Source organism: Eschrichtius robustus, chromosome 8 (assembly GCF_028021215.1).
Source record: "Eschrichtius robustus isolate mEscRob2 chromosome 8, mEscRob2.pri, whole genome shotgun sequence".
Taxonomy (NCBI): Eukaryota; Metazoa; Chordata; class Mammalia; order Artiodactyla; family Eschrichtiidae; genus Eschrichtius; species Eschrichtius robustus.
In genome coordinates this window covers 79965546-79977050 of record NC_090831.1, presented here as the reverse complement: position 1 = coordinate 79977050, position 11505 = coordinate 79965546, and the positions used below count along the sequence as shown (strand labels likewise).

Below are 11505 nucleotides of genomic sequence, written 5' to 3'. Positions count from 1 at the left end.
TTCGTAGCAGTGCGTGGGCTTCTCATTGCGGTGGCTTCTCTTGTTGAGGAGCACAGGCTCTAGGCACACGGGCTCAGTAGTTGTGGCTCCCCGTTCTACAGTGCAGGCTCAATAGTTGTGGCACACGGGCTTACTTGCTCCGCAGCATGTGGGATCTTCCTGGACCAGGGCCCAAACCCGTGTCCCCTGCGTTGGCAGGCGGATTCTTAACCACTGTGCCACCAGGGAAGTCCCCTGAAACTCATTTTAACAAGAAAACCTTTTTGTGTTAATACATATTCTACTTGAAATTCCTAAACTCAAAGGATCTAAAACAGGTACTCTAATGCCTTAGTGATATCACACTATTTACAAATATGAAGTTAATACAGTGAATGTGTTTCTACTCCCACTATAAAGGTCATCAGATTAAAAAAAAAAGTCTAATCACATAAAGGAATATAAAACTATTTATTGACCACTGTTCACCAGTATTTACAATAAAGTAACCAATATACAGTTGAATAACATTCTGATTACTACAAAGTTATTGTTTTTCCTGGCTTCTGCTGAACCAGTAACCCAAAATACTGAGAAGATTGAGCCTACATGTAAGGAATGGGTTGGGGTAAAGTTTGAAAAAACATGCAGGTCAAGTTTAGATTAGAAAACTTTGTTCACTCATTTATTCCTGCAGATCCTAAACTGCCAACATCTCTAACCATCTGATTAGGTTTCCATTAACAAGTCTGAGACATTCCATGTATCACAGTCTTTCAGTAAATACAGCACACGGATTTCAACTTCTTATAAAGAATGGTTTGCCAAAAGGAAGCTTTAAATGTCCACTTAACTAAGTCTTGCTTGGCTAATTAAAACATACCAGAATTTTTCTATTTTTTCATTTGGGTTGACAGAGATAAAATTTTCCTTTCAGGGGGTTTTACATATAAAACTGCATTTATATGATGGTAGATATGCATGCAGATTCTGATAGGGCTGCTTTAAAAAATTATCCAATTTAATTTGTCTCATTAATTACAAAATTGTTTAATTTGAAAGGTTAAGACTTAAATTTTCAATTTAAGTTGAAGTGATTTCTTATATTGCTCAAAATGATAGAATCCCAGAAACATGGGCTCATCCATGGTTGTGAAAGGCTGTTTTTGTTTTGGTAAATGTGTTTAAACAATAACCAAAAAACCCCCAAACCATTTACATATGTATTTTATGTATACACATACAGAAAACCCAGAATGGTCCTTAGGCATATATGAGTTAAATGCAAATTCTAAATTCTGATTGAGTAATGACTATGGAGATTTTCCCCAACATTTAGAAAAGCTGTTCTCTAATGCAGAGGAAATAATATACCATAGTATCAAATGTTCTTTTCTGCTAAAGGAAGCAACTACAGAAAGCTTTTATTTGTTCAAAGTAACCAGTGCTACAGATGCAAAAAAAAAAAAAACAGAAACAAAACCCCCCAAAAACCCCCCCAAACCCAACAACTTCCCCAATACTACTTCAAAACGAACATATCAAATGTGATTTTCATTAGAATGTAGTTATTTCTTCACACTAATAAATCAAAAGACCAAGACCCAGATTTTATATATATATATAAATATATATAAAAAGCAATGCAAACAATTATTGAGCTTCATCTTCTGGACAAGAATGCCAAGTTAGTCTCTCTTCATAAAAAGCAATTACAATTTGAGGACACTTGGTATTTGCCTCCTTTGCCAGCACCAAGTCCGCCTCATCTGAATCTTTCCTGTTGTGAGGAAAAAAAAAATTCAATTAAAAAGTCTAAACTGTTTTTTGTCAACTGATAACCATTCACTTTAAGGATCATAACTCAATCAAAAGGTATTCAAGTGCTTCAGGGTTATGTGGTTACTTGTGGCTGTGTTCCAATAAAACTTAATTTTCCAAAACAGGCCACAGTTTGCCACTCGTTGCTTTAGCAAAGTAACTAGAATCATCCTTTTAGCAGATAATTACTCTCTACCTAATGATGGTCAACTATTTGTAAAACCTAGGTAGATATGTTTTTTAAAACTTCACAAGTTTTTAAAAAACATTATCTATTCTTACTTTAAAATGTAACAGAAATTACCCACACACTTACCATTTCATGAGAAACATTAATTCTCCACTGCTGTCTGTGGCACCAATTATTCGCTCTGGGTCAAGACCTCTGGCAAAACCTCTTGGTTTATCAGCCTGTTTAAAAGAGGTTAAATGATTATTTACATAAATGTTCCCACACATTTTTTTCAGAGAGCAATCTAACAATATTAACTTCCAATTTGTTTTCATGATATGTAACTTTTAAATAAAAACCTTCTGATGGTGAAACAAATGACCAGAGCAAGAGCCCATATTTAGTACTAAAACACATATTAATTTCCATTAAACTTACAAGCAGAAAAAACAAATCTGGATGTCTAAAATATTCTGAATCATAAAATCAAGAAAGCAGACAAAACTTTCTTCATTCAAAGACACCAAAAGGCAGGAAAAAACCCCAATCTCTTTTTTTCTGGTAATTCTAATCAATTAGTAATTATAAATTCTTGAAAGTCAGTATTTCAAATTACTTCTAGGAATTGTCTAAATTACCCACGTATTTTTTAAAGCACACAGAAACTGTAAACAGCAAAATAATAAAAGCTTTAAAATGAGACTAATCAGTATTGTAATCAATCTGCATTACAGTAAACCTTATAAAATACTTAGTATAAACCAAAACTGTGGTCTGAGGGACTCCCGGGGATGCCTGAGACCTTCTGGAGTATCTGTTTATCTGCAAGATCTCCTCTTTTCATGTACCTGTGACTTTATATTGTCTTTGCAGATCTCCACCAAACAACATAGCACAGCAAATCGAATACAGGACTAATGCCTTATTAAGACAGACACTGACAAGATTTGCAAAAGTGTAAAATGTCACTCTTCTCATTTAAAGTTATTTTTCATGAAAACTTATGAATAACATGTAACAGTCTTCGTCATTCTTAACTGAATATACAAAACTGTATAAGTTTCTACTTTAATTTCTAATGCAGTTAGTACTGATCGTTATAATCCATATAAACAAGTTTTTTGGGATCCTCAATAATTTTCTAGAGTGTAAAGGGGACTTGAGACCAAAAAAGAGAAGTGCTTACATAACAAATCCTTTCTCCCCATGAGACTTTTTACATCATTATCTTGAGCTCTGGAGTCAGACTGCCTAGGTTATAATGATGACTCTAACCTTCACTCGCTGTGTGGCTTTGGGCAAGTTAACCTGTTTGTGATTCAGGTTCATTTTCTATAAAATACATACAATTAATACTATGTTTCATAGGAATTTTAAAGTATATGGAAAGCAAATTAAGTCATTTAGAACACTGCTTGGCACATTAGGAGGGCTCAATACAGGATAACTATTGTTATTAAACAGTGCTTCTGCTGAGCATGTGGTTGACTTCCAATTTACTTACAACTGATTCTTAAGATTGTTACCTTTTTGCCTTGGCTGCTAAAGTGTTCAGAACCAAATTTGTAGCCCACCTCTGTTTCCCTTCTGTAAAAAATGAGGGTAATACCTATGATCTTGACAGAATTGTCATTAAGAGTTAATGGACTGGGACTTCCCTGGTGGTGCAGTGGTTAAGAATCCGCCTGCCGATGCAGGGGAAACGGGTTTGAGCCCTGGGCCAGGAAGATCCCACATGCCTTGGAACAACTAAGCCCGTGCGCCACAACTACTGAGCCTGTGCTCTAGAGCCTATGTGCCACAACTACTGAAGCCCGCGCGCCTAGAGCCCGTGCTCCGCAACAAGAGAAGCCACCGCAATGAGAAGCCCACGCACTGCAATGAAGAGTAGTCCCCACTCGCCGCAACTAGAGAAAAGCCCACATGCAGCAATGAAGACCCAACACAGCCAAAAAAAAAAAAAAAAAGTTAATGGACTGTGAAGTACTTAGCATCTAGTTCAAATGATCAAATTTTAAATCCAAAGTCCTTATCAATAAATCTGTATTGTATGTTTAGTCCCCAAGCCTAGATATAATTCAGACCCAAGACCTTTTCCCAAATTGCCGTGTTAGGCCAAAAGGCAGGGCAAGTATGTTTTAAAGTTGGGGGTAGAAGCAAAGAGTTATGTAATTTGCTCAAAGCCACAAAGAAATCAATGAAGCGAAGATTGGCTCAAAATACACATGCAGTGAATGAACCAATTATCTCATTTTATGCCAATAAAAATTAATAAAAAAATTATTATCCAAGATTATATACTTCAAAATCAAAGTACTGTTTGGCAATACAAGGATCATGTGCCAACGTTTTGGTCACCACCACTCACTAATGATCTATAATCAAAATGTGCTATGTAGATTGTTTTCACTGTATTGTAAGGGATTTTCAATGATCAATTTTGTATTGTTTTTACTTAAGACAGCTGGTCTAGATGAGAGGAAATCGTCTGATCTGAAGTCAAATCCATCAATCTATCCAAAATAACACTAGCACAATTTTAAGTGGTGTAAGCACTTACTAGACATTTACACAATGTAGGGTAAACCATGCCTATCCTTTCTGTCCCAAATATTAAATATTAAGTATTTTAAAAAGGCCTTTTAATGATATTTTTAAAGTACTTGAGTTTTAAAAAGTATTTAAAAAATCAAGTCATCCTTTTACAAAAAGCCAGTTTGCTGGCCAATGTTTTATACGTACAGCATCTCTTTTCTTCTTTGATTTGCTATCATCAGATTCACTGTCAGATAAAGATTTTCTTTTTGTTCCATCTTTTTCTTTACCAGCTTTTTGAGAATTAAGAAATGCTTCAATTAACTCTGGACAATCTAAATTTTCTTCGGGTTCCCAAGTATTGTCTGCACTGTGTTCAGTTAAAAAAAAAAAAAATTCATTCAATTAAACATGGTTCATCACCATCATCCAGATCCATTTAATACATACCTGACAAAAAGCCCTCTGTACTGCAGATATTAATCATTTCCCCCCTCCCCTCACATTCTTTTGAGGGAATCTATACTTCCTTTTGTGTCTACTTTCACAGTCCGTACTAAGTGGGCAATGTTATTACCTCCAAGGTAACTGAACCTGACTCTAGCAGAACAACTGGAACCAATATTTTTCCAAGTTATGCGGACAACTCACTTTAGAATTCCTCTGGAAGAGCCTTTAAAAAAGGTGGATTCCTGGTTCCCACCTCAAATTACTTTATCAGATTGTGCCTAGGGTTGAGGCCTCCAACACTGTGTTTTAAAACACAGCAATTCAGAGGCGCTCTCAAATGTGAGACAGTATTTTCAATTTCTGCTGGGTACTCAAATTGGCAAGTGATATAAAACAGGGGTTGGCAACTCACAAGTCACAATCAGCCTTTTGTATGGCTGGCAAACTGTTTTTTACATTTTTAATCGGTTGGGAAAGAAATGTCACAATAAAAGTCATATGGAATTGAATTTTTGGGCCCATAAACAAAAGCATTATTAGAACACAGCCATGTTCATCTGTTTAATGTATTGCCTATTGCTGCTTTTGTACTACATTCTCAGAGTTGAATAGCTGTGACAGAAGCCCACAAAGCCTAGATTATCTACTATGTGACTCTTAAAGTCTGCCAATCCCTGATATACGGCAGGGATGACCATTTCCATGTGTTTTTCAGAAGGGCTGGAAAGAAAATGAATATCAATTACCAAATGTGAAAGTAAGATCACCCTACACCACTAGTTACAAGATTGCTAACTTTGTGTGCTCTGATCCAAAAAGCCTTTACAGAACTAGACAGAATGAAATTAATCATTTTAGAGATGCTAGGAAAGATGCTTTTAACCTCTAGTTACAACTTGGTCTGTTGATGCCCAGACTCTACTTCTTAGAGATTAGGATACAGTAAACCTAGTGTAGGACCTGAATTATGATGAGCACTTCTGTTTAAGACCCACTAGTATACCTTACATAGCTTCACTATTTTTTAATGTCCTCTGTAGGGAAACCATGTAGATTAGGTATTCAGGTAGTACAGTATCCAACTACATTAAAAAGCAAACTGTACTCTATATTATATAAATTTGACTCTCCAAGGTAATCAACTAGACTCAAATCTGCTAGGTTACCACTGTAGGCAAAAGACATGGCTCTTTTTAAACATACCTCAAACAAGATACCCTGGATTAAAGGTGCTTTTAAATTTAAAGAAACTTACAGAAAATGGATAAAAAGATCTTAGACTAGAAACAAATTTTAAATGTTATTTAAGTACAGTTAAACATATAATAAGGCACTGAGATTTCTTACTCTGTAAATCCCTTCCACTTCAGGAAATACTCCACCTTCCCATTCACTACACGTCGGTCCAGTACTTTTTCTACCACAAATTCTTCAGGTTCTGCCTCTTCGACTTTTTTACTCTTTCCATTCTGTTTCTTCCCCATTTTTTGCTAAAACAAAACAAAAGAGAGATTTAAGAAATGTCTTTTTTGACTTTTTCAGTACATTTTAAAGGCTAGACTACTTATATTATCGTTGCATTTGACACCTAAATTTCCACTTCTATATCCCAGAGCAGATACCTTCTGAAAAGGTAAAAGTTAACAGATAATAAAATAAAGGAATTATTGATTCTGTGGGTTTAGCTCAAAACTATCACCCACCACCCTTCACTGAAATAATACAATCAAAAACGTTCTTTGAAAACACTGTTTTATCTTTTCCTGGTCTTATTTCTATGTAGTCTACAAAACCAAATTTAGTAGAGTTTTCACTTATTTTAACCACAGGACAGCAACAAAGAACTATTAGAAACTATTAGAGGATTATACAAAGGAGAATAACTAGTAGTGACAGGTCTTATTAGTGAACCATAGACCCATTAAAACTACAGCCCCCAAACACTAAGACCCCCTTTCCCAATTGAAACACCGATGTTAAAAGCCTCAACAATTTAAGAGAAAAGATAACTGCAGAACAAAAACATGGTTCAGAACCCTGATATCAATTGCAGGGTCAACCAATGAGACCATAAATAGGTTAAAAAGGACAAGATCATTTCCCCATAATCTCTGTATATAATGTCACTCACCACTTGGAACAAACCTATAATGCTGTCACTTCAAGAGGCCAAAATGCTGGATCATTTTAATTATCTAATGTGAAAAAATCCTTTTTTCTTGGCTTCTCAAGAGAAAGACTCTAAACTGGTAGCCAATGAAACTAACTTACAAGTTCTTAGGTTAGATTTTTTTCTTTTTTTGGGTATAACACTCTTTGAGAGAAGCAGGAGACCAAGCTCAACAGACCAATAACTCAAAACAGATTTGTTATTGAAAATGGATAAACTTTCAAAAAAAAACCCGGAAATGGTTATTAAGAGACTAAGGGGGGAAATCCCACATGTTATGTTCATCTTGGAATCATTTCACCTTAAAACAGGTGCTATTAAAAAAAAAAAAATTAATTGCTCAGTCACTAAAGTCATCCCTCCTAAAGCACGTAAGCAGAAAAATTAACAGCAATGCCTCCAGACTGCAAAAGACATTTAAAAATACGTAATCATTTAGAGGTGTACACACACATATAAGAAATAAAAATCCTCTGACACTTAAATAATGCAGCAAACACCTGATTTTGTTGGATACCATTCACCATGTCAGGTCTTACAACTTTCATTAGTCAAGATACTTGGGTACTGCACCCAGTCAAATAGCCTTCTGCCTCCGTATAGTACAAGGAAGGTAATGATCGTGGTAGTGGAAAGAGTGAAGAAAAACTGGTATAGACCAAAGCTTATCAGACACTGATCCTAAATGAAAAACAAAAAAAGTATCTCCATGAAACTAAGAGGCTAACAGAGTAAACAGGAAAACAAAAATAAACACAGAAAATGAAAGACAAAAAAAATTTGGCAAAAGAAATGAAGTATTTACTACTATGGCACCCATAAACTAGTTTCAAATGCTCATCCTTTTCTTTTTAAAAGAAAATCCACCCACTTTCCCATTTAAATTACAGCACACATTATCTCACAACACTAACAAAATTATTTTAAAATGCAAAGTTAGGTAGGTATCAAACTGTATGCAAAGCGATTTAATTTTAATAGAAGCATCTATTTGCTTTCTGTATCTATACTCATCCTCACAGTCTCAGGGACAGCTATTTCGTTTCCCATCCAATACTTTTGATACTGGTGATTGTAAAGCCAATTTAATTATCTACATTTTGGTTTACTGATTATGAAATTTGAAGGGCAATTCAATCCTGAGGAAGCACAGATTATGCTTTGTGCTTTTTCCATTGATGGATTTGATGGGAATAAATTATGCCACCAGACAGGCTTTATATTTAAATGTTTCTCTGGATGTTTGACTTAAAAGTGCAATCTAATGATGAAACAAATGAAAAATCACCAACGTGCCCTTTATATTGCGAAAGCCAAGGGGAGAATACACAAACCAAAACCATTTTGCTTTATTTAGATGTTAACACTCACCTTTATATAATTCCAATTGTTATTAACGCAATGTGTTAGAATTAAATACTGTGGGAACCATAACTTTGAATTTCGTGATTTTTATGTGAATATTCCAATGGCTATGTTAAAACTCCAAAGTTGACATGGCTGAACACATACATGTCTACAGGTTTACAGAAGTTTTAATGAAGCCTAAGAATGCAAACTGTGGGTTTAAGAAACTGTTGGAGAGAAAAAACTTAATTGCTCAAAAGATCCAGAAAATCTAATTTCCTCTCTTTCCTGGACGTATGTGTGATGTTTTTTCATGTCATGTATTAAAAAAACCGCATTGCAATGACTTAAATTTAAACCCTTCTGTATTTTAGAATAAGCAAGTTTGAAATATGAGTGACCAAAACAATTCGAAATATTCAATGACTTTTGTCTCCATCTAAGTGTGCAAGGTAACCGTTCTTTAAACAGGGCAATGCTGAAAATACTTGCTTTCTCTAGAATTCAGTAGAGTGATTTAGAGAATAGTATGCCAATCAACAAGGGCTTTATTGCTTTGTCCGTGTATGCTTGTAACATTCTTCCAGGTCACATAAATTTTTGTATCTTTATTTCAAGATAAGAATACTTGGTAAAAATTTATTTCGTGCTACTCTCCCAAGATTAGGTTTCTCTAAACGAATCAAGACACTACTAAGCCAAGTCAATAAATATCTCAATGTAGTTATTTCCTTTTTGCTCCTAACTCTCCCCATAATAACAGTGGGGCGAGAAGGGACTGGAAACTATATATGGATGTAAATTTCTCAACCACAGAGATGCAAAGTTATAATTTTTGGAGAAAAAAAGTTTGCGTTAGATCCATAAATATTTTAGGTTGTTGTCATTAACTTACCAATGTAGTTTTATTGGACGCCATTTTTTATTGCAGACTTGAAGAGCTATTACTAGAAAAATACATAACAGTTAAAAAAGTTTGCAAGACACAAAAAAGTAGCTAAACATAAGTTTTGTTTGGATTCCAACCCCCACCTAGGTAACTCACGTTATTAAACATGTATACAAATCCACAGAGAAGCAGTCTTGAGATTCTGCACAAACTAGTGATACATACCTAAGAGTATATCAGTGTTGTAACCAAGTGTACCTAGATAACCTTACCGGGCACGTTAGTACCCGAGAAAGCTTTACAGAGTAAAAAATAGACAGTTTTTTTCTTCCCAATCCAAATCCCACTTATAACTATAGTCACAATTTTTTAAAAAATGGCCAAATAGTTTGGTTCAAAATCAAACGACTGCCCAAACGATCACAATAACCAATTACTGTGAATTTCTCCTCTACACTTAACAGTCCAAAGAGTCGCCTATGTAATGTAATCCCAACCTGGTTTCCTCTTAGCAACCCTCCCTTTCCAATCACTAGTTAAAAAACTAAAGGAAAAAAAAAACCTGAGATGTTCCAGTCCCATTTCGTGCCACTTTTGTAACCAAACCACCTCTTTCTGCACTTTCATCCGCTCCCCTTAAGCCCCTGCCCCACCCGGCTTAACAAGGCCTTAGCGCCCAGCCCCCGCCCCGCCCCCTCCCCCCCACGGGAGCGCGGGCCTCGTGGTCAGCGCATCCGCGGCGAGAAACAAAGGCCGCGGCGCGGGGGCTCAAGGGCACTGCGCCACGGGGCCCGCGCCTCCCCCGACCAGGCGACGGCCACGTAACGGAGCGCCCGCCGCAGCCTCCGGACATCGGGCCGCGCGGAAACGGGAGAATGCACCGCCCTCCCTGGAGGCCCAAGTCGCCGACCGAGGCCGGGAGGGGAAGGAGAGCCCCTCTTCTTGATGCGGGATGGGGGAGGGGAGAAAGAAATGCGCTTTGTCTAGAAATAAGGCAGCTGTCGCCACAGCTTTCAACCTTGGGGAAGAGAGTCTCGTCCCCTAAACCAACTACAGACGCCGGCCCAGCGCCAGGCCCGCCGCGGGGTCTCTTCGCCTCTCCTTTCCTTCCCACCAGCTCCTGATTCAGGGTCGGGCGGGGAAGGGATGGGAAGCGGGGAACTGGGGGGTCTCTGGGGCGCATGTGGTATCTTAAGCAACACCACCGAGTGAAAGCTAGAGAAAAAGAAAGACACCGACTTCACCGCCTCCGAGCTGCTCCGGGTCCCGGGTCTGCAGCGTCTCCGGCCCTGCGCGCCTCAAGCTCCAGCCACATCCGAAGGGGAGGGGGCTGGGGAGCTGCGCGCGGGGCCGCCGCCGGGGGGAGGGGAAGGTGGCACCGCCCACGCCCGGCGGCCGCGAGGGGTGGGGTGGGCGCGCGCCCCGCGGCGGGGAGGGGCCGTGCGCCGCGCAGTGCCCGCCGGGAGCCCGAGGCCGGGAGAGCTAGGGGGAGGGGGCGGTGACAGTGGCGTTTACCGTTCGTGGCGTGGCGCCTGGTGGTCCCCGGAGGGGAGGGAGAGGGAAGCGGGGGGGGGGGGGCGGGTGAGAGCCGTGACCGAAGTCTCCTCGGCGGAGGTTTTTCCTGCTTTGCAGCAGTAGTGGCTGGCGCCAAAACAGGACTCCGCCCACTTCCTTGCCCCTGGGGTTGGGTGTCTCCGAACGCTGGGGGTGGGGGGTGGAAATAAAAACGAGCGTCCCTCTCGACTACCCGCGAGGTCGACCCCAAAAGCGTTGGCCAGGGTTAGGTTGGTAGAGAGTGAAGTGTAATTTTTTGACTAGAAGTCGCTTCGGGTGTTTCCGGAAGGGGCCGAGTCGGTCCTCCGCGCAGGGGAGGAAGGGTGGGGGAGGGAAAACACAGTAGAGAAGGCTACTAAGTTTTAAGACGGAGGTAGGGGGAGATTATCAAAGCGTTGCTGTAAGGACTACCTCCGGGGTTGAGGGGGCTGGACCTCTGGGCTGAAGATTAAGCTCCTCCCAACAGCGTTAATTTCAAAATGCGCGACCGTTTCTCACCTGCCCTGCGCTAAGGGGGCTGGACCCAGTTCCGAGAGTCATATACGCAGAACTCGAGCCTTCCACAATTCACAGAGCCCTTTTACGCAA

General features: G+C 39.1%; 1 protein-coding gene across 1 annotated transcript; it reads right to left on the bottom strand.

Annotated features, from left to right (window-relative positions):
- Positions 1-436: 436 nt before the first annotated feature.
- CBX3 (chromobox 3) lies at positions 437-10710 on the bottom strand. Its single transcript, XM_068549176.1, has 6 exons — positions 10603-10710; positions 9370-9421; positions 6305-6447; positions 4715-4877; positions 2117-2211; positions 437-1759 (listed from the first exon to the last, which is right to left on the bottom strand). The coding sequence occupies exons 2-6, from the start codon at positions 9391-9393 to the stop codon at positions 1633-1635; spliced, it is 552 nt and encodes a 183-aa protein (XP_068405277.1). The 5' UTR covers positions 9394-9421; positions 10603-10710; the 3' UTR covers positions 437-1632.
- Between the last annotated feature and the right edge of the window lie 795 nt (positions 10711-11505).